We start from the raw sequence: 20,763 nt of genomic DNA on the forward strand, positions 1-20,763 counted from the left end.
GCTCGGGGCCAGTTCGCAATGGTGCCGCGCGTCTCGAGTAGCCAGTCCTCGACACCGTCTCGAAGACGAAACGGCCAGAGTGAAACTCTACGGAGCAACGATACCGCGTTTCTTGATACCAAAATGGCTTCTCTCAAATCGGCGGTGAAATTTTTCACGAGATTTTAGTGCCTCTGATAACGGAAAACGGATATTGACGAGTAAACGAGTGTCGTTGGTGTCTGTGAATCAGTGCACCGTTCCAAGTTTCTTATTCTTCTTCGTTTCAGCTGTTTACTTATTCACTTGTCGTTGTCAACGAAGAGGAAACGCTGATACAGGGAACGATTTATCGTTCAGGTAATAAACACGTATGTACGGATATCATTCTACGTTCAATCCGTCGATTCTCCCATCCACGTTACGTCTGTTTAACGAGTAATCGGACGAATCACAGAAGTGTTCTTACGTCACAGACTGAGAGGCAAAAAAAAAAAAAAAAAGAAACAGACAACCACGCGTCTATATCGAGAGGAAGCAGTAAGACGTAATACCATTTTAATTAGACGTATCCGTATAGTACGACAAATGGTCCCAGTCTATTCGTGCTAAGGACATCCTGTTAGGTTGTTCTCTGACCAAGGATACCAAACCGCGTGTCGATGGGTACAAATTCCAGGTCCTCCTGGTAAATCCTACTACGTTCACAGGTTACACCGAGGAGCCCCGGAAAAACCAGGCTCTATGCAGGCGGTGAGGGAACGGATTTTCGATACCGAGGAAGAAGAAGAAGCAGCGCGTTGCAGTCGTTGATTGGAAGAAAGATAGAATCGAATAGTTGGAAAAGGATGCTGAGTCCAAACCGAGCCCGGACGACGAGGACTCTCCTCTTCGTCCTCGTCCTGGGTGTGGCGTTGTTTAAATCGGCGAAGGGACACGTCGCCCTGACTTTTCCCCACGCGAGGAAGTACGACCTCGACTTCCTGGACAACGCGAGGACGCCGGGACCCTGCGGAATGCCGAGAGGTGAGAGAGAATTTGGCGTCGATTGGCGCGAGCTGGTAGAAGAAATGCGAAAGCTGACGTTTGCGCTTCGGCCAATTTCGCGCCCGTCTTATCCCAACTTTCAGGGTACAGGAACGAACCCACTCATTCATGGATTATTGCCTGCCGTAGAATTATGACGACGGAAATATTCCGGCAGCCGATGGTCGGTGGGAAAACGGCATTAAAATAGCAGAGGAGACGAGGCGTGGGGAACGACGAAGCTTGTATACGATTCGAACCGACTTTCACTACGCCTAGTATTTGTCTACTAACGTCTTAGTCTTGGCCGCTCGCCAAGCGGCATTCTCCGGTAATTACTTCAGGTGGCAAGGCATCCGCGGTTAGCGCTCCGAACAAAATTACTGCGAACAACGTTTGAATTAGCTATTCTCTGCGGTATAAACTGCTCCGCACGATCTGAGAAAAAATATCGCGACAGTGCTTTTGCGGCTAAGGACGAAGTGTAAGAAAAAAAGGGGGGGGGGGGGGGGAACCGACGAGATTTTGAAAAATAAAATTATGTATTGCAGGATCAACGCTCGCAATTTTTTCATTACCGTAACTTCGACGCGGCAAATGTTCCTCACTTGCTGTTTTTTTGTCTTTTTTTTTTTTTTTTATCAAACTCAAACGATCAATCGGATCTCTGAGGCGTTTCTCAGTTATGCTCATCTAACTCTGACGCAACAAGGATTAATAATTGCGAACGGAGCACTTGACTCGCGACCGAAAAATCTTTCTTATCGCGAAAATCGTGCCGAGCGCGGCGAGTGGAAAGAAGAAGAAACGTTACGGCCTGGAGTGTAAAATAGCTGGTTCGCGGGTCACGCAGTCAGTCGTTCCGTATGGAAAGCGATTCCGGTCTGCGGTATATTTTCCCTACCGTTGACTTTTTGGTTTCTTGTTTTTTTTTTTTTTTTTTTTTTTTTCATCTACCTCTTTTCTTCTTCCCGCGATTAAACCGCTGTTTTAATCGCCTCCTCTCGAATTTATCAGCTTCCCGATCACTCGCAGTTCCATTATAACTTAAAAACTACGACTATTTTCGCCGGATTTGCAGTTTTGCATACACCGTTCCGTTACGCAGACTGCACGGCCTTTAATGACGATCAAATTGAGGTCCTTGAAAGACGATATTAGGTAACCGACTGCTGCCACCTTCTACCGCTAACACTGATTCACGTATGTGATAAATCATACGCTCGTTTATAAACGTTACGCGATGCGGTGTCGTCGGGAATTTGATTTTTCGTCGCGGAAAGATCGCGGTCCAGTTGCGATTACACGCTGAACTGGGAATTAAGAAGAATTTATTTATCGTTTTTCCTTGCAAATGAGAACGGGGATTGATATACGGGACTGAAAATATTCGAGATTATATAGATTAAATCTCGTAATACGAGATGGTTTATGGTTCTGTAATTTCACTCTCGAAACTGAGAGTAAATAATCGTCCTCGATTATTCACAACAGGCATACTTAAACCTAAATCACTTCAGCCAGATGTTTTCTATTCTCGTTTCTTTTTTCAATTACTTTAATTTCTTTAATTTTATATCCTTTCTTTCTGTCTCTTTTTCCGTACGAAAATAAAATTTTCTCCCGCTGCGCGAAAGGAAGAACGAAAGTTTTCAGGCACGGTGCCTGTAACAACTGTCGAAGAAAATCTTTCTTCCGCGGAATATCGAGCAAGCGTTTTGCCCCGGAGGAAGTTGGGCATTGTAAAAATAAGTGTCAGACGTAGAAATGCAGAAGAGACACGCTGCATCGGCACGCGCGGCCCAAATCACTTTTTGCCTCCTGCTATTCGACGCCTCAATTTCACGGCTATTTTTCGAACGCCGTTTTGCTCGCTGCAACGTCGAATGGAACGAGCAGCGCACGCTATGTACCGTACAAATTGCACGAAAAGAAATATCGACGAGAGCCGAAGAAAGGTGATGAAAAACACTTGATACAGGTTTGCGCCGATACCGCGAATTAACAAAGCACAACGACAGTTTTACTTTTACGAGCATAGTTGCCGCGTGTATTACGAGAATTAAATTTAAACCGTGCGAAATCATTCGATAAACTGTAGGAATCGACAAGAAAGCTCTGTTTTTTTTTTTTTTTTATTATTATTATTATTTTTTTTTTGGTCATTTTCCTCGAGTGGCTCAAATCACCGTCAGGTTTATTAAACTCGACTATAATTTTAACAATGTTGGTGATGAGAAAACCGTGGCTTTGTAGACCGGAAATAATCGACATAGCAAAACGTTTCGCGCCTCTTTTACGAGTCGTACCTAACATTTATAAGTCGACTGATAAATTTGATGGCTCGAAAAACTGCGCGTCAAAAATTATTGAAAACAAAATTGAAAGAAAAAGAAGAAAACGCACAATTTGCGGTGAATAATTACCGATGGGGTTGAAATTCCAAGAGAGCGAAATTGAGAAAGTTTAGAAATCTGAAACATCAAGATTTTCAGTCCTGTGAATTTCTGGTTTGGTGAAATTTCACCACTTTGATTTTACTTTGTTCTGGATTTTCGATATTTTTGCGTTCGGAATCCCGGTAATTATGATTTTCGGTATTTCTGATTTTTTATACTCACTCGTCGAGTAAACTACGCTGTCTGAGTATATTTTAATTTTCGAAACTTTCGGATGTTTCTAAATAATTTGAAATTAGGCGCTTTCGGAACCGCAGTCCCACCCCAATGATAAAAAACATTGTTCGTTGTAGAAACAACAGTGTGCACTAAGAGAAATTTTTATTTCCGTTTACCGCTCACGTCCTCAACTATTTTCATTTTTTACCACGATCGGAAAATATACTTCTAGGTAGAAAATGAAAATTAGTTTCGTAGCCGTTACCGAAAAGTCTAGTATCCGTTACTATTCTTTCTCATTACGATCACTGTTGCTATATTTTCTCGCAACTGTTGCGAATATTTAACGCTCGCGCAACGATAAATTGACGTCAAAGCCTTGTTTAACTAAAAAAAAGTAGAGTAAAGCTCACAAACTGATTCAGCGTTTCAATTACCAAAAAAGGATCGACGATAGCGCAAAATTGTTACGCGTACCTCGTAATTCTAACAATATTCAAACAGTTTTTTTTAACGATACCTGTTTTACCGAATTTTTCTAGTTACTGTAACAAATGAAATTTTTCTCAGTGCGGTAAAAAAACAAAAAAAAAAAAAAAAAAAAACGAGCAAATTCGCGGCAATCGATACGACCGTCGTAGCAAGCGAAATTCCAAAAACATGAAATTCGAGAAGGTTGCGGAGGCTCGGAGCTACGTCCGACGATTCGCAAGCAGCTCGTTTCCAATATCGCATTACAACGCGATCGCTGCTATCGAGTCACCGCGGGAATCGGTCCGTCTGTGCAGTTATGCGCTACGGGAATAAATTATTTACAATATGACGTTGGAAAAGGTCAAAGACAAGGACGTGACCGGGTGTCGAGGCGAAAGAAGCGGCGTCAAAAATCGGCTACGAGTCACTCGCGAATCGCGTGGGCGTTTAAGGTGGATCTTGAAACCTGTATCACTAGCTGCAGCAGCACTCCGACGACCACCGTTAGAGCAACCCGAGCCCAGAGTGCCCGGATTTGCATATTCGAGCGATTCGAGTTATGCGGTAAATAACGGAGGGTTTTTGTACACGGGTATAAATTTGTGTCGGAGTTGCATGGGGGGGGGTGATACGAGAACAGAAAAAACAAGTCGGTCCTTTTTTTCGTGAGAATTAATGACTTCGCACACACTTCCCGCATCTCTCAAAAATTCCACAACCGTTCGACAAATATTAACGCCTTTTTAAGAAAAGGCGTTATTTATTATAATCGTTATGGTTGAAAATTGCACGGGTAGGTTGTAATTAGCGAAAGGCAGAATACGGATTTCCTCAGATCGATGCAAATATTCTTTCCGAATGGACGGTTTGTTTTCATTTATTTATCGAAGGTGAAGCAATTTGCGACGAAGTTTCCGCTGATGAATTCAATAACTTGTTATTGATTTTTTACAGTGGTTATCGATACAGTTGCGTAGAAATTACCTCATTATCATTTTTCAATCAAATTTTATTCGAAAAGTTATAGTCGGAAGTTAATTACCGGGTAGCTTTACGCTTTCCCCTGTATTCTTTGATGAAAACGGATGAAACTCTGATGAAGAATGTCAATTTAGAAAATTAAAGAGAGAAAGAAAGAAAAAAACACACACACATATATATATATATATATATAGGTAATAATTTAAAAAATACTAATTTTAGACCAAGGATTTGGAAGTCGAGTCAACGAACAAGTTTATCGCTATAAATATAAATCGGCTTGTAAGATAAGCGTCTTAAATTTTCGTCAATTATTTACAAAATTACCATAACCCGTTTATCAACCGTGGAATACTTAAAAGTATAGTAAATCCGATATTACGTATTCAAAGAAGACTGACGATCAAAGTTCGTTAATTTTACGCGTACGTAAAAAATTCCTGACAATGGGAACGCATCATCACTGACCACCATTTCTGTTCACCAGTCAATAAAACGGAGATTTTTACGATACGAATTCAATGCGAATGAGTTTCTCAAGTTTCGATTCAAACATTGGCTTCATGTTGTACATGGCTATTCCATTGTGACGAAAGATAGAGAGAGATGAAAACAGCAGCTCTGACAATGAGCGAAGAAAGTGTAAAAACCTCTGGTATGGAACTAACGATTTGCAATTCACTTTAGTCTTGTGCCAGCGCGTTCACTTCCGGTACAATCAGCTGTAGCGCGATATTTACCAGGTCGCAAGTCCCTCGGCGCGTCTGATTAACAATAAGATTTTCTCGTTCCCTTACGATATTCCCATGCGAAAATATTTGCAAAGAAATCGGAGGAGTGAGCAATTCGCAAGAGAAAACACAGAGACACCTTCTCACGCGTGAATGATCGAATTTTTCAATCAATAACCGGAGGCGATTTCATCACCGAACGTTGTTTTGAGAGTTTTATTTCCGAACCGTTTAGTTGGACACGAAATAAATTTACGAGTAGTCGCGGCTGGATAACAAGTACAAGCCGTAAAACGATCGATGGAAATTTTTAAGCTTCGCGCGAATGGGATTCACGTCGAATCACGTTTGAACAAGCTTGTCAGACCGATTCAAGTTCACGGTTCGTGCCTGGATAATTTTACAACGTTAGATCGATGTGAGAAATATATTTTAATCGATCGATCAACGAGTTTAAATAAACGGAAAAGGAAAAAAGATTTAGGCGAATTAATTAGGTGTACACGAAGAGATCTTTGACGAGCGTTTAATTCGGTACTTTTTAGTTTCAGTTAACGTTGCGACAAGAATCGATCGGTCCGTAAAAAAGAGAAACTGACGGAGATGGGACGTAAGGGAGATATGGAAAATGTTAATTAAACGGTTTATTTGTCGCAGGGTTACGAAATGAAATTTATGTTCGATCAATTATCGACGCCGAGTCTACAAAAATGCAGCGATTTTATGCTTTCGATGTAACCGCGAAAGCCAAGAAAAATGCCAAGCACTCGCTTTCGTCCGATGATCGTTGCGAGATGTCGATTGTTAATATAAATAATTCACCGCACGCGGCCCATCGTCGTTGATTTTGGGGATATAAAGGAGAGTCGTAGAGTGAAGAAAGAGTTGCAATAGTAATTAGAGAGCCGCGCGATTTTTCGAAGCAAAAACACAAGCTGCGGAATCAGAACCAGCCGGTTTCAAAATATTCCGTAACTAATCCCTGATGCAGGTTTCATAGTTTTTTTTTTTTCTTTTTTTTCAAACCATGCAACAAGGTACCAAGTAATAATTATTGAAAATGATAATCTTTTTTCCTTTACCTTGTGATTGTTGATTTAACTCCAACCAAATTCATACTCCTGGTTTGCATATTTTCTTGTGATCCATTGATCCAGCTTCGGTTAAATGGAATCTCTAAATGATCGGTATCTTCCCGTATCAGAAGCGAATTGATTGTAAGTGAGGGTCCGACTACGACTACTCGGAGTCAGTTTACGCGTTCATTAATTACCGATTCGCGGCACGTTTTCAAACACGAGAACAAAATGCGCTTCGGCGCTCCTAGCGGCAGACGCACAAGTTACTCAAAACTGAAATCAAGCTTGTCGATTGAAAACTTTGCAATTAGTCGGGAGGCGCGAAAAAAAATCGATTTTTGCAAGGATTTTTCACGAATAGGCATTTCAATTTGTTAATATAAAAATGTACACACATATTAGGGTAACATTGAACTTTATTCTGATATTTTTCATTTATAAGAAAAAATGATTTTTCAAGCTGCACCTTTAAAAAAGGCGTCTTGCGATGAGCAAGATATCTCTGGACTTGATCATTCGAAATGGAAAAACGAAAAAGATTTACTTAATGTACAGTATTATCTGATCTAAGATCGGAGAAATCAGCAAAATGTTAATTTTTAACAAAACGGCGGCTTCTTAAAAAAAAAAAGAACGATTTCCCATAAAAATTTTCGGCATAATTTGTCTATAAAATGGAAAATAATCAACGGTAATAAAAAAACCTTCGATTAAGAACTGAGAAATATGTAACAATAAAGCTTGTATAAAAGTTTGAGACTGATCGGTTCAGCCGTTTCCGATAAATCTTGCTCACCGACTTTGAAAACATAGTTTTGAGAAAAAAGCTTTCAAAGATTCACAACAACTTTCAAACGCTCCAGAGTCTCCGAAAATGTGCTCGTAACTTGGAGAATATCTTTCGGATCGATACGAAATTTTCTATGCATACGTTCGAATGTACGTACATTACGAAAATGAAAATTGAAAAAGTTGATCGATATTTGAAAAATTCTAACCAGGCCGTAGATAGGCTTCCATGTCTTTCGAACAGGTTATAGCAGGGTGTCGAAGATCACGACAGGTGTAAATATCTAGCAGGTAGATTTCTCAAAATTCTGAACAGGACTAAGGACCAAACAGGATTTAATAAATCCTTACTTCGTACCCGCAGGTCTACCGTAGGGCCAAAATTTCTACTGGAATTAACGCCGATTCGATATTACAGAATCGCTGAAATTTCGACTCTCGATAATATCGCATATTCGCGGAACGATTAACACACTTTTTACATGAGAAACGGACGTATTATATTTGCAATATTGTACATGAAAACCAATTAGAAGGAGTAGAAATTCTTTCCCGCAGGCTTCCGCATCGCTGGTACAAATTGCATCAGCATCGCAACACGTTGTACCGTTTAAATTATGCATAAGCATACACGGATACATCCGTATATATATACATACATAAATACATACGTAAACGTCGCGTTATACTCGCGATATTTACGCTCGAGGATCAGCGGAGTTTATTGCTTAAGTAACTGGGCCCAGCCTCCTGGCACTTCTCTTCGAATTACCCTCGAGTATTTTTAACGCAAGTAAATTGCGGAAAACGGCGCATCCTGCAGCCTGCTTAAAGTCCGAGTTTTTGTACGCGTTAAATGCGTTTTTTTTTTTTTGCACGATGCCGTTTGCACGGCGAGAAAATTGCGGGTATCATGTTTTATTGAATTTCTAGGAAACTGCAGGGAGAACGTCCGTGCAGAAGATTGAATATCAAATTTCGGTCGAGGACTGGTTAGATATTTTTTTTCTCTTTTTCTCTACAAACGGCAAGAAAATATAACTGGGCTAGCATTCCTGCGGCTCTGCATTTTAAACTAACGCCAGAACTTCGATATAACTTACACTGAGCAAAAATTTCATTCGTTACAGTAACTAGAAAAATTGAGTAAAACGGGTGTCGTTAAAAAAAACTGTTTGCGCTGTCATCGATCCTTTTTCGCTAATTGGAACACGAAATCAGTTTCTGAGGTTTACTCTACTTTTTGTACTTAAACAAGGCTTCAACGTCAATTTATCGTTGCACGAGCGTCAAATTTTCGCAACAGTTGCTAGAAAATCTAGCAACAGCGATCGTAATGAGAAAGAATAGCAACGGATGCCAGACTTTCCGGTAACGGCTATAAAACTAATTTTCATTTTTCACCTGGAACTATATTTTTGGATCGTGGTAAAAAATGAAAATATGGCAGATTTTAACCTTCGATATTTTTTTTTCCAGGTGACATCAGAACCTCGTTTCTCAGCGGCAGCAGCTTCAACGTCACCTGGCATCTCGCCTATCCGCACAGGGTGAGTTTCTCTGCTTTATTGTTACACAGGTATTGTACATAATTCTGCATCCTCACCTACTAACCGCTTTGGGATGAGAAAAATCATCGGCAAGAGGTGAACGAAACCTCCGGCTGCAATACCGACTATCAGCTATGCGCGTAAGCCCCAGATCAAGACAATGGTAACTGGTGCTGGTAATGAATAATTCCGGTGCCATGCAACTTCCGTTATCCATAAGGCAACGCCGGAACTCTGGCATAACACATCCTCGTTTTAAACGAACCTTTTCATACTCGCTCCGAGTTCTGCGGGACGACTTGTTTCACAAACCGTTGCGATCCGAACCGATCGGATAACCGAAATCGAGTTATCGTTATCGCGATAATTTTATTTCATCATCGCACTCTATGCGTCATGTAATAATATGCGCAACGTTAGCCCGTCAATCAAATCTTAGGAGAATCATTGTCCCGTGATTCACCCTCCTCGAAGCATTGAAATTTTTCATAAACGGTATACAAATAAATTCATTAAACCATTATTCTCGCCGATTTTAACGCCAGTCGTAACCTTCTCAGTGCTGACGAGAAGAGCGTCGCGGCGTTGATGATGGCGTTTAAAAGCTACAAAGGAAAAAAAGAGAAGAAAAAGAAGAAAAATGAAAAAAGGCACACACTTACAGGCGATAGCCAATCAACGGCTGTTTCGTGAACCGTAACACGGATTTAAATTCCCGCACGAGTATTTAATGGCATTAATCATCGTGCCGCGTTCGATTTATAAGGTATGAAAGAATGCAGGTGCACAAGGTGCTCCACATCAGACGGTCGTATCGGTGATACCAAGGTCTTAGTATATCCCGAAGGCAAAAGATCGATGAATCGTTGAAAGGAAGCTTAGAAACACGGGGTAAAATTATTTTCTTTTAAAATCTCCGGCGTACGTCGTATCTCGCCACACGTTTAGGTATGTGGGAGGTTGCGACGGTGACGTCACTCGGTTAAGACGAACGGAATTCGATCCTAAAGGCACGTACAGCAACAATATCGACTGATTACAGAATCACCCGCGAATGCGGTGTAAAAAAGAACACGCAACGACGGTCTCTCGATATTTTCTATCGTATTTCTATCGTCAATTTTCTAAACCCAAGGTATAAAATTCGTCGACGAAAAAGCCCGCGCGCCGCTCAATTGTTTAAAACGATACAATTTCACACTGGAATCAATGAAATTTTAACGATTCGTGATTCGTCTTCCGCTAGTTTCGTTTTTTTTTCTTTTTCCTTCTTCTTCTTCTTCGTCGCAATTATATAAAGACAAACGTGAATTATTTTCACGTATGTCGGTACAACCGCGTTGACTCCAATTTTCTTTCTTTTTCTTTTGTTTTTTTTTTTTTGTTCCAACGAGATATTGACTTTTTTCCCCGATAAAATTAAAAAAAAAAATTAAAGTGCGCGATAGACGGATTACGGCTTTACGCACAAGTTGTTACCGAGTTACGACATATTCGCGGGGAAAAGGGAGGGCGACGGATCGGCATTACGGCCTACGCTCCTCTCTTCAAGGCAGGGGACTACGTTGAATTATTCAGTCAAGAAAACACCCGCTATTTAGCAAACCACGCAACGTCGTCGTCGCCTTTCGTACAAAAATTCCAACGCCTTGCAAAATAACCGATACACACATTCGCTGTGTGTGTGTGTGTGTTATAAACTACAGGCCGATTCTTAGCGATGTAATATCCTCACCTCCTCACCTCTGTCACGAAGATTATACTTCACCGAAAACTATCCGTATATCCTGCTCGCAGGTGAAAAAACGGTAAAAAATTGGTGCCGTCATATTTTCTTTTTTTTTTTTTTTAATTATTTTATTTTTTCTCTCTCTTTTTTCCCCTGACTGCGAATCATGTGTGTACTTGTACGAAAACCTTTCAACCGTTGACACTGTCGTTGGACTACTGACAAAGGATGAAATTTTAACCAAAGAATAAGGCGATGTTTGTGGAATATTGAACAGCATTTATCGGTATCGTGTTCAAATCGATTACGTATTACGCCGACTGTTATTAGCCGACGAGAGATATTCTTTTAGAAAATGTCGCGCGTCCGCAAAATTCCACGGCAAAGTCAAGTTTACCGCGGAGGCGTAATACAGGTTTTAGAAACAAGACGACTGTTTATTATTCGTCGTTTCATGAGATTTCAACGTTGATTTTCACCGCCGAATTTACAATCCGATTCGATTGTTATAATGTGTCTAATTTAAACAGCAAACTTTGTCGGTTATACTGTGAAATTGCAAAGTAAATTGTGTCAATTTGAACTGTACCGTGGAATAAAGATGATGGGGAGAATGATAAAAAGGAAAAAAAAAAAAAAACCTCTCGGAGTGACAAGAACAGGTATATAATTTTTTTTTTTTTTTTTTAAACGAAAATTTGTATACATCGATAATATCGACGGATGTGTTTCGTCGCGAACTGCGAGCTTCCGGTTGATTATAACAAGAAATAATGAAATCTGCAACAACAAAAAAAAAAGAAAAGAAAGAATTGAAAACACCGAATCCCGTTTACGTAACTACTCTGCATCTGAAATAAATTTGTCGTAGCGATGTATTATATATTGTAAAATAGGATATTACATGGACCGACCGGAAGAATTGTTATCATTGCGTTGTAATAATATAATACAAGCGAAGTGAGGGAATGAAGGGGTGAAACGAATAAAGGAAATATTATCTGAAAAAATATAATAATACATAGGTTTTTTTTATCCATAGAATATAAAAGATAGGAAGAAACGCCACGGCACGGCGGTTAAGTCGATTGGAATGTTCACTAAAGCCCGTTCGTTACTTTCTTATTTCTTCTTCCGCATATACATAGCGGTTAAAACGATGCCTATTTCAGTTGCGCTCGTGCGCGGCTGACAGAGGCATGTGTAATGCAATACATATACGTACCTATACATGTACGAATGTGTGTACAAACGCCTAGTTGTGTACGTCTAATCGATACCACCGTTCGATTCACGTTCCACACTTTGACGCGAAGCGTTATTCTACGCGTTAGTATGCGCGTTAAAAAGCCGCGGCAAACCGGCCAACACGACGATGATGACGATGCGATGATCCTGGAGACCGACCCGTGGCGTCATTTCGGATTAATCACGAATCGCCGGTAAGACGAAAAAAAAAAAAAGAAAAGAAAAAAAAAACAGAGGGGAATTTCCGATTGAGGATATTTTAAATAAGCGACGAAATAAAAGATACCCGACAAAGCAAAGTTACGAAAAGTAAAGTTTCGATAAGAAAACTAATTTTCATTTTCTACCTAGAAGCGTATTTTTCGATTCTGATAAAAAATGAAAATTGTTAATCTACGTGAAGGATCGGAGAGTGAAATTTGTCAAGCGCCGCGGCTGGGGCTCATTTTTATTCTACAAATGCGCGTTAGAGTCGCTGTAAAATATGCCGATGTGGAAATATTGGATTTCTCGATATCGGTGGAACTATTTTCGCCGAGCGATGAAACGGATATATCCTGGCGTTGAAAATTCTTCAATTTCAAAACCGCTTCTCTTCGCTCGGTCATGCGAAACGCTTCGACTGTGCGGGGGAATTGCAGTTGCACGAATCATCGTACAACGTGTAACGCGGTATGATTTCAGTCGGTGGTCGAACATTCTTCGGCGTATAGATCCCGCAGCGCCTTGTGCAGTGCGAAACGATTTTTGCTGAACCGTCGATGACCGAAACCGCTCTTCCAGCGGTGATTAAATTACGCTGCACAATTCGAATCACCCTCGTCATCGTTATTGTTGAATTATACATCGCGTCGAGTCGACGGGCCGGATTTAATGAGCCATATTCGACGCCGTTAATCATGGGAAATAATTTCCAATCGTTATGCATCGTTTTCGTTTATTTCTATTTTCACACTTCTTTTTCTCCGATTTAAATTGTTCCTCTCTACGTACGGCAATTTCGACGCTACAACTGCATTTCGAACGAGTCATCTTGCCCCGACGCCGCGACGAGATAACAAGTTTATTCAATACAGAAGAGAGAGAGAGAGAGAGAGAGAGAGAGAGAGAGAGAGAGAGAGAGAGAAAAAATAAATAAAATACTCACGATAATTATAACCGACGTAGTCAGAGTCCGAAGCAAACAGACGCTCGTCATTCGTGATTCCTCTATTTATTAATATAACTAGCGAAACACGTAACAACGCGCGAGGAGCTCTACCGAGAACGATAATTAAATCACTTTGAAAACATGTACGCGGCGTCGTTGTCTGGTATCCTCTAAACTCTAAAAACTCCGAATCGTCATTCAAGGCCTCAAACCTAGGCAAACCGAGTGGAATATCTCAACATTTATATACATACATACGTATATACATAAATCACTGGGATTCCGGAGCTTGTTCTTCTTTTTTCTTTACGCCAGTAACGGAAACTTATCGTTACACTTTACTCTTCCACTGTAACAATGACGATCATCGATCATACGTACCTCGAATTCACATCAAAACATCCAGAGTCGCACTTTCGTCCCTCCAATTCATCAATGACCGGATCCACGCACGAATTTACCCTACCAAAAGTTCACACTGATTCAATTGTTCCGCTGATGATGGATCCATTAACGATCTATTAACCGTGACACCCGCACTCTGAATAGCGCCAACGTTCATTGTGATAATTCTGTCGAACCTCGAAAATGTTCCTTGATAGTCCCACAACATTCAGCGACCAAGTAACGCTTCAATGTTTGCAAACATTGCGTATTTGCAGACTTTCTCTCCCGTCAGATTCTTTCTAGACATTATATTTATATGTACGTATGGTTGGATCTTTATATCAGCATCGATAGTGCAATTTAAAAAATTGACGGTGTTAAAATCGATCAAAAGTGACCGGTGTGGACTACTAAAAAACAATTTTCACCGTCAATTTAGAACTTGAGCGTCAAATAGTGTTAGATCGACATAAAATAGTGTCAAATTGACACAAAAAAAAAACCGCATTTTTTTTTTTTGTTTTATTTTTTTATTTACAGTACGGTCGCGTTTTAATCTTGTTCTTCAATTTTGACCAACCGTCACGGGAATGTAATTCAGAAACATAAATTTATATGTTAGCCTGCGATCCACGATTTACGACTCAACGGCAGTTTATTCTATTGCGCAAATGTTTCATCGGCAATCGCATCGAGAATATTGTAAAAATTCAACAACGAAATATTTATCCGTGGCTTACAGAGCACCGATCGTCGGTCGTAACAAGAGAGAGAATTTCAATAACCAAAGACTGAGGCCGCTGTATAATAATTACAGTCGCGTAGGTTCAGTGCACAATTAGTCATTCATCCTGCGACTTGAGCAAGAGAAGTTTGAGGTCAACAGCTGTGGGACGTCGGGCTTTACACGAGCCTCGCATGCCTTCGCACCCAACCAGTTTCGTAGGTATCTCAACGTCCTTTCGGGTCGTCTATCAATTCTCACAAATCCCAGAGGCAAGAGGGACGTTTCCCGGATAAACCGGGACGCGTAACCAGCAGCACTTAGTAAATTATCCCGATGGAATCGGGGCGTCGAATAATCCGGACGCGCGTTTCTTACGGTATAATCGGGATCCTGTTGCAGATCGGTAGTCATTCCGGTTATCGTACGCAACGTGTCCTCGCCGTGTAATGTATTTAGTTAGGCTACGCCCAGGAGGATTTGAAATTTGTTTATTACATTTTGCAATTCGTTACAGCGAAGAGAGATATCGCGGAATGAGTTACGCCGATGAACGCGAGGCTGTTGGATGAATGGGAAAGAGGCGCGCGGGATCCTGAAATAAGAACAGAAAACTAAACAAGCGGTGAGATGAAGAGAGAACGAAAAAGAAAACGAAAATGATTAAAATAAAATTAGACGAGACAACGCCTCTGCGCACCTGCGAAACAACGCGCCCAACGAAGCGCCTGAGGTGCGGCACAAATATTTACGAACAATTTTAGCGCGCGCACCTGATACCTATCCTCGACCTGTACCTACAACGAGAGATTTTTCAACCGCCCTAGCTTTCACTTGGAATCCATGAAAGAGTTACTTACGTGTTTGGCCCGAAGCGAGAACCGGACTGAACGAGGCATTCTTTCGACGATACTGCGCCTCGTTCATGCTCCGAAGAAAATTTCATCTTAATGAGAAAAGTTTGCCGCTCGCGACGAAATTTCAAGGTTGACATGCGTCCGAACGAACATCATTTTCACGCAATCGAAAAGTTTTGTGCTGATTTTATAACGCGCGGAAAACGAAATGTTTTTCAATCGTGTCTGAGGAAAATCAGATCTACGCAGTGAAATGATTCTGTAAAGAATGTATTGAAGAATGATTGTTTGATTGCTACATTTGCAAATATTATCGCATGATTGCAATTTATGCTGCATGAATCTAGTCTCACATCGAAAAATGACGGAGAAATACGGCATTGCGAATCGACAGACTGATTCAATGGCATTGAACCACGAATGATTTAATTCTGCTTATTACACTGGACAGAGGCCTGAAGCCTCTTCTAATAACTGCTCATCTTACTTCTCTTGCGAGAAAGGATTTTTAACGCGTTACGGAGAGTAATTTGCCACTTGAAGAAAAGTTTTTTGTAGTTTCACGATGTAACGTATTACTTGATAGCGGTAATCAATTAGTAACTCTGACGATTTCGTAAATTCGACTAATTTCTATCCACTGTACAGATTTAATGAACTGTAGGAAGTGATATTAGTTGAATCTACCATAGCGTGTTCAATATTTTTACGATACCACGAAAAAAGCGTTATTTCATTAAATGGATTAAATCAAAATTGAGATTTCGTATTTATACGTATATTTTATTGAATCAAATTTTTTGCAATTTCGAAACAAATATTCCGTCGCTTCGGTACTTGCAACAAAACACCGTGTTCCCGCGACAACTTTTTTCTACAAAATGGGTCTACGAATCGATTTTTTTTTTTTTTTAAAAAGGCAAAAAGTTTTCCTCTTGCACAAAACAGAATGGCACCTTGAATGCCGGCCATGGCCCACTGCAGGACTTTTGAAACACGATGTACACTGTACAGTGACTATAAAGCTGCTCTCCAGCGAGTGGCTACAAACGTCATTGTTATTCCATGCGTACTGTAAATTGACACCGATACGTGTCAAAAATAGTATATCTGCACTACGACTAGAAGACGATTGGGCCCGTGCCCAGATGCCCGTTTTCTTTGTACGCCAAAGAATTCAGCTTCTCGACGTGCATTTTCACCCTGCACGCTTCTCTCGGATCATCTCGCGTTATCATTGGATGACCCTTTTAATTTTTCTCTTCTCAGGGTGGCTTCAGGCTGCAGATTTTAGACGCCCTCGACAGACCGCTCGTCGATCTCACCCCGGTCACCCAGGTCAGCGAATTCGTCGAGGACGATGCCACGTACGTTTGACTCCCGTTTGAGTGGCGTTGGGGGGTTCGGGAGGAACCCGATCGCCGATTGGTAATTCAAAAATATGTTTTTCAGGGCGCAATCATTCCCGGTAAGCTTGCCTCAGAACTTCACGTGCAAGGACTGCACCATCAGGCTTCTGCGAGAGGCCGAAGAATGGGGATCAACGTACAGGTTTTGGTCCTGCGCCGACATCGACGTGAGTCAATTTACGATTTAACGATAGTATGTGTATAATCTGGTAGAGCACTTCCTTGTTATAAGAGAATTTTTCCTTCGTTCCACTTGACTGAGTTTTACAGCTTCTCCCACTCTACCATTGTACCTGAGGTCTCCCAACTTTGGCACGGACTTCTCGTTATAAGCCAACGATCGACTGCGTGGAATCATACGTGTTTAGACACAGAATTCGAATACGTAACTGTGATTCTCTTATAACGAGGAGCATGCCCGAGCGCTCCGTGTAGTAGTAGGGGAACGTTGAAGAGACGAATTACTTGGAATCCTATTTTCCTAACCGCCTTAACACTCTCTTATAACGAGGTGGTACTGCGCAAAGAATGATTGAACACGAGTTCAAACGGTCCAACAAAAGTCTATCCCATTTATAATTCAAACGAATGAAGAATAAGAGTTTAATCGTACAGTGTCGAATAATTCCCTGAAATTAGCAGTCGAAATGACCGAACTCTTCCTGCAGTTCGTACCCGCGGTTTCGATCGATCTTTCCTTCTGAATCGTCCGAAAGTATACATCGAGACGTAATTTTGTTTATTTGGACAACGTGCACGGTACATATTACACGTTCGATGTAAGATCCTTAAATTGTCCGGTCCGAAAAAGAAACGGTAATAAAAATATCGTAAGCGTCTCCTCGGCGTCTGCTTTAAAGTACACTCACAAGCGTTTCTCGGAGGATTACGGGTATATCATTAAATGCATGTACCTACACCTACCTGAAGTGGTACTATAGCTTCAGTTATACGAGCACGCGTTACGTACGGTGAGAATTTGCGAGTGGTAAATGATGGGCTTTCGCGAACTGTCGTTATGACACTATAACCGAAGCGGTTTTGTACTCCAACAGATTCTGGAGAAGAAAGAGTACAGAGAAGACTGCAGTAAGCACGGTAAATACCTCGTGGGAAGGTGCAGATGCGACAGATTCTACCGCGGATCTAGGTGCGAGATCAAGGAGGAGTGCCTCGACGACGTGGACTGCGGATCGCAAGGGGTCTGCGTCGACAACAAGGGAACGACATCCCCGACCAAACACTGCTATTGCAACATCGGATGGTTCGGTCCCGGATGCAACAAGAGTAAGCGATGAAATGTAGCGCGAAAGTCCGAAACACACCTTGACACAAGTTGCCTGAAAGAAGTCTTCCTATCGAGGAGGACTGTCAGGCACCCTGTTCTTGGGTTTCGAGGAGTTGCGTTAACCGACGCGATATGAACACATCCGCGTTTCTCACGAATTTCAGAATCGCCGATCAAGAGCACGGAGATAAACTTCGACGCGTACACCATGAAGAACTTCTCCGACAGCTTCAAGCTCTACTGGCGGATTCTCAAGGACATTAACGAGCTCGAGGCTGTGATGGTGGTCAACGGCACCTCTTGGGTTGGACTCGGATGGCGACCGAAGGACCTGACTCCGGCTTGCAAGGCTTTTCCCGAACTTTCAGACCCGCCCGGTGAACCGCTACCGAAACCGGAACCAAAATCAGAACCAGAACCGGCACCCGAAGGCGTTCCAGAGCCGACAAGTGGCTCTGCCAAAGCCGAGCCTGAGCCGCACGCAGAGTCGAAGGCCGAGCCGGTTTCCGAACCGAAATCGGTTCCCGTCTCGGGTCCTGAACCATCCCCCGAACCCGGTGCTGAACCAACTCCAGAACCGGAAGCCGAGCCCTCAAAGTCCGGGGCGAAACGGAGATCACCAAAGGCTTACGGGGCCGCACCGCCTGATTCCGATGTCACAGTTCGCACTAGCGTCACTTACCAAGTGAGCAGCAAGCAAGGTAAGCGAGTGGTGATTTTTTGCGATCGGTGGAATTGGTGAGGATTTTCGAAGTTTAACGTGTTGGGTTCGGTTTTTTCTTCCAGGACGGAAGAGGCGAGCTATCGGAGCTGCGGAGACGGAACCAACGACTGGTGAGTGGACTGTATGTAGTTAGTATGTTGGATTACGAACGTAGCTCGAAACCCTTGTATAGCACGTAAAATATGCGTCGTTGAGTAAATTGCACTCTCTTGAGTTTCCCACGATTTTGCAATGTATAACCGTATGAGTTATACTGACGTAGGTAAATACACACCTTGGATGTTGATATATGTACGTGGATGGCGAACCTCGGACGTAGTTGTTTCTCTTGGCATTTACGGAGGAAAATCTTCTGCCGGTACTGTGCCGCAGCACGTTGCGATTAAGTGAAAGAGATGCTTTCTGTAGTTTAGGATTATTAAAAGTCGAGCTTTTTATCCCCGTACCTTATTTTAGGTCTATAACTGATTGGAGTCCATATCATATTCCCACGATATTAATCACTGCGTAAAGCGAACGAATGATACCGAGACGTTAGCTTGCAGCAATTTCGATGTTTGAATACTTATTAACAGATTACCCACTCCAAGTAGAATAATTGACAAAAATTCTGTAGCCACCTTCTAATCTGATATTGGAAGCCGGTGTGTACGCACAAACGATCCATGCCTGTGAATACCGGCGAGAAAGAGTGTACAAAAACAAGTCAAACGTACCTTTCGAGAACTTAACGCTCGGTGAAAGCAAGCGAAAGTGAAAATTACCGATATCAACTCGTGCCTCGGCAAAGGTAGTGACTTTTTTACACCTGAAAGAAATATGCATACCCGTTAAACGGTTGATGATTTACGGACTGGATCTTCTGCGCGTTTTACTCACGGCCAACTGAACATCCCAAAATTTCCCCTCAAAAGCTTGTTTCCCGTAAAAATGACGACCCTAAAACGATTAGCCACGTATCATGAATTATTTTCGTAAATGTATAATGCACAACGGTGAAGGTTCGAAGGTGAATAGTTGCATGGAGTTGTTGCTTTGTTGCACAGGGGAGCCCAGCGGCGCGCCTACTTACACCACTGCTGAACCTCAACCAAAAACATCCACTCCTGAACCAACCTCCATCACGGAATCATACCGTCCCGAACCCATTTCATCAACCCACGAATCATCCACTGTATTCACAACCGTAAACGAATCTCGCTCTGGAACCAATCGTGAACCAAAATCCGAACCCGTCTCTGAACCAGTTTCCGAACCCACGTCCGAACCGAAATCCGAGCCTACTTCTGAACCCACATCTGAACCAAAGTCTGAACCTACTGCTGAACCAAAATCCGAACCCGCCTCTGAACCCACATCGGAACCGGTTTCGGAACCGAAATCCGAACCCGTATCTGAACCCACATCGGAACCGGTTTCGGAACCAAAATCCGAACCCGTTTCTGAACCCACATCGGAGCCGGTTTCGGAACCAAAATCCGAACCCGTTTCTGAACCCACATCGGAACCGATTTCGGAACCTTTTGCGGAACCCAAATCCGAACCTGTCTCTGAACCAGTTTCCGAACCTAGTGCTGAACCCAAATCCGAACCTAATGCGGAACCGAAATCAGAGCCGATCTCGGAACCCACGACAGAACCTAAATCAGAACCGGTTTCTGAGCCGGGCGCTGAACCAAAATCCGAACCTAATCCCGAACCCGTAACCGAACCGCATCCTGAGCCAAAATTGGAGCCTAATTTCAACGTAGAAGCTCTGGGACCAACGGAGAAGTCGGGAGCGACAAAAGGTAACAAAAGTGATCTTGGTTTTTTGCTTTGTATATATGACTTGTAGAGTAATATTGCGACACGTAGTTGATGCTGGTAGTGTAGATGATGTATAGTGATTTTAAGTGGGACCATGCATCATGTAAATATGCAATGTGATGAACTTGCGATGAGTACCTAGCTAGTAATTTGAGCCGGAATTATACATCGTGCATAATGCAGTTTTGAATACGGGACTTGTATCATACCG

General features: G+C 42.0%; 1 protein-coding gene across 7 annotated transcripts in view; it reads left to right on the top strand.

Moving 5' to 3' along the window:
• Positions 1–20,763, top strand: part of LOC124183003 — a 27,712-nt gene continuing 6,949 nt past the window's right edge. For 2 of the 7 annotated variants that reach the window (XR_006870909.1, XM_046570920.1), the window contains exons 1-9: positions 1–350; positions 690–1,005; positions 9,157–9,227; positions 16,592–16,689; positions 16,775–16,898; positions 17,787–18,018; positions 18,184–18,720; positions 18,806–18,853; positions 19,790–20,533. Coding sequence is in view for 5 of the 7 variants with exons in the window: in XM_046570920.1 (XP_046426876.1) it covers positions 828–1,005; positions 9,157–9,227; positions 16,592–16,689; positions 16,775–16,898; positions 17,787–18,018; positions 18,184–18,720; positions 18,806–18,853; positions 19,790–20,533 (2,032 nt within the window). In the remaining 2 variants the exon portion in view is untranslated. The remainder of the gene's footprint in view (positions 351–689; positions 1,006–9,156; positions 9,228–16,591; positions 16,690–16,774; positions 16,899–17,786; positions 18,019–18,183; positions 18,721–18,805; positions 18,854–19,789; positions 20,534–20,763) is intronic. The other 5 variants (XR_006870910.1, XM_046570917.1, XM_046570919.1 and 2 more) reach the window with 4 other exon arrangements.

This window comes from Neodiprion fabricii, chromosome 5, assembly GCF_021155785.1.
Source record: "Neodiprion fabricii isolate iyNeoFabr1 chromosome 5, iyNeoFabr1.1, whole genome shotgun sequence".
NCBI classification, from domain to species: domain Eukaryota; kingdom Metazoa; phylum Arthropoda; class Insecta; order Hymenoptera; family Diprionidae; genus Neodiprion; species Neodiprion fabricii.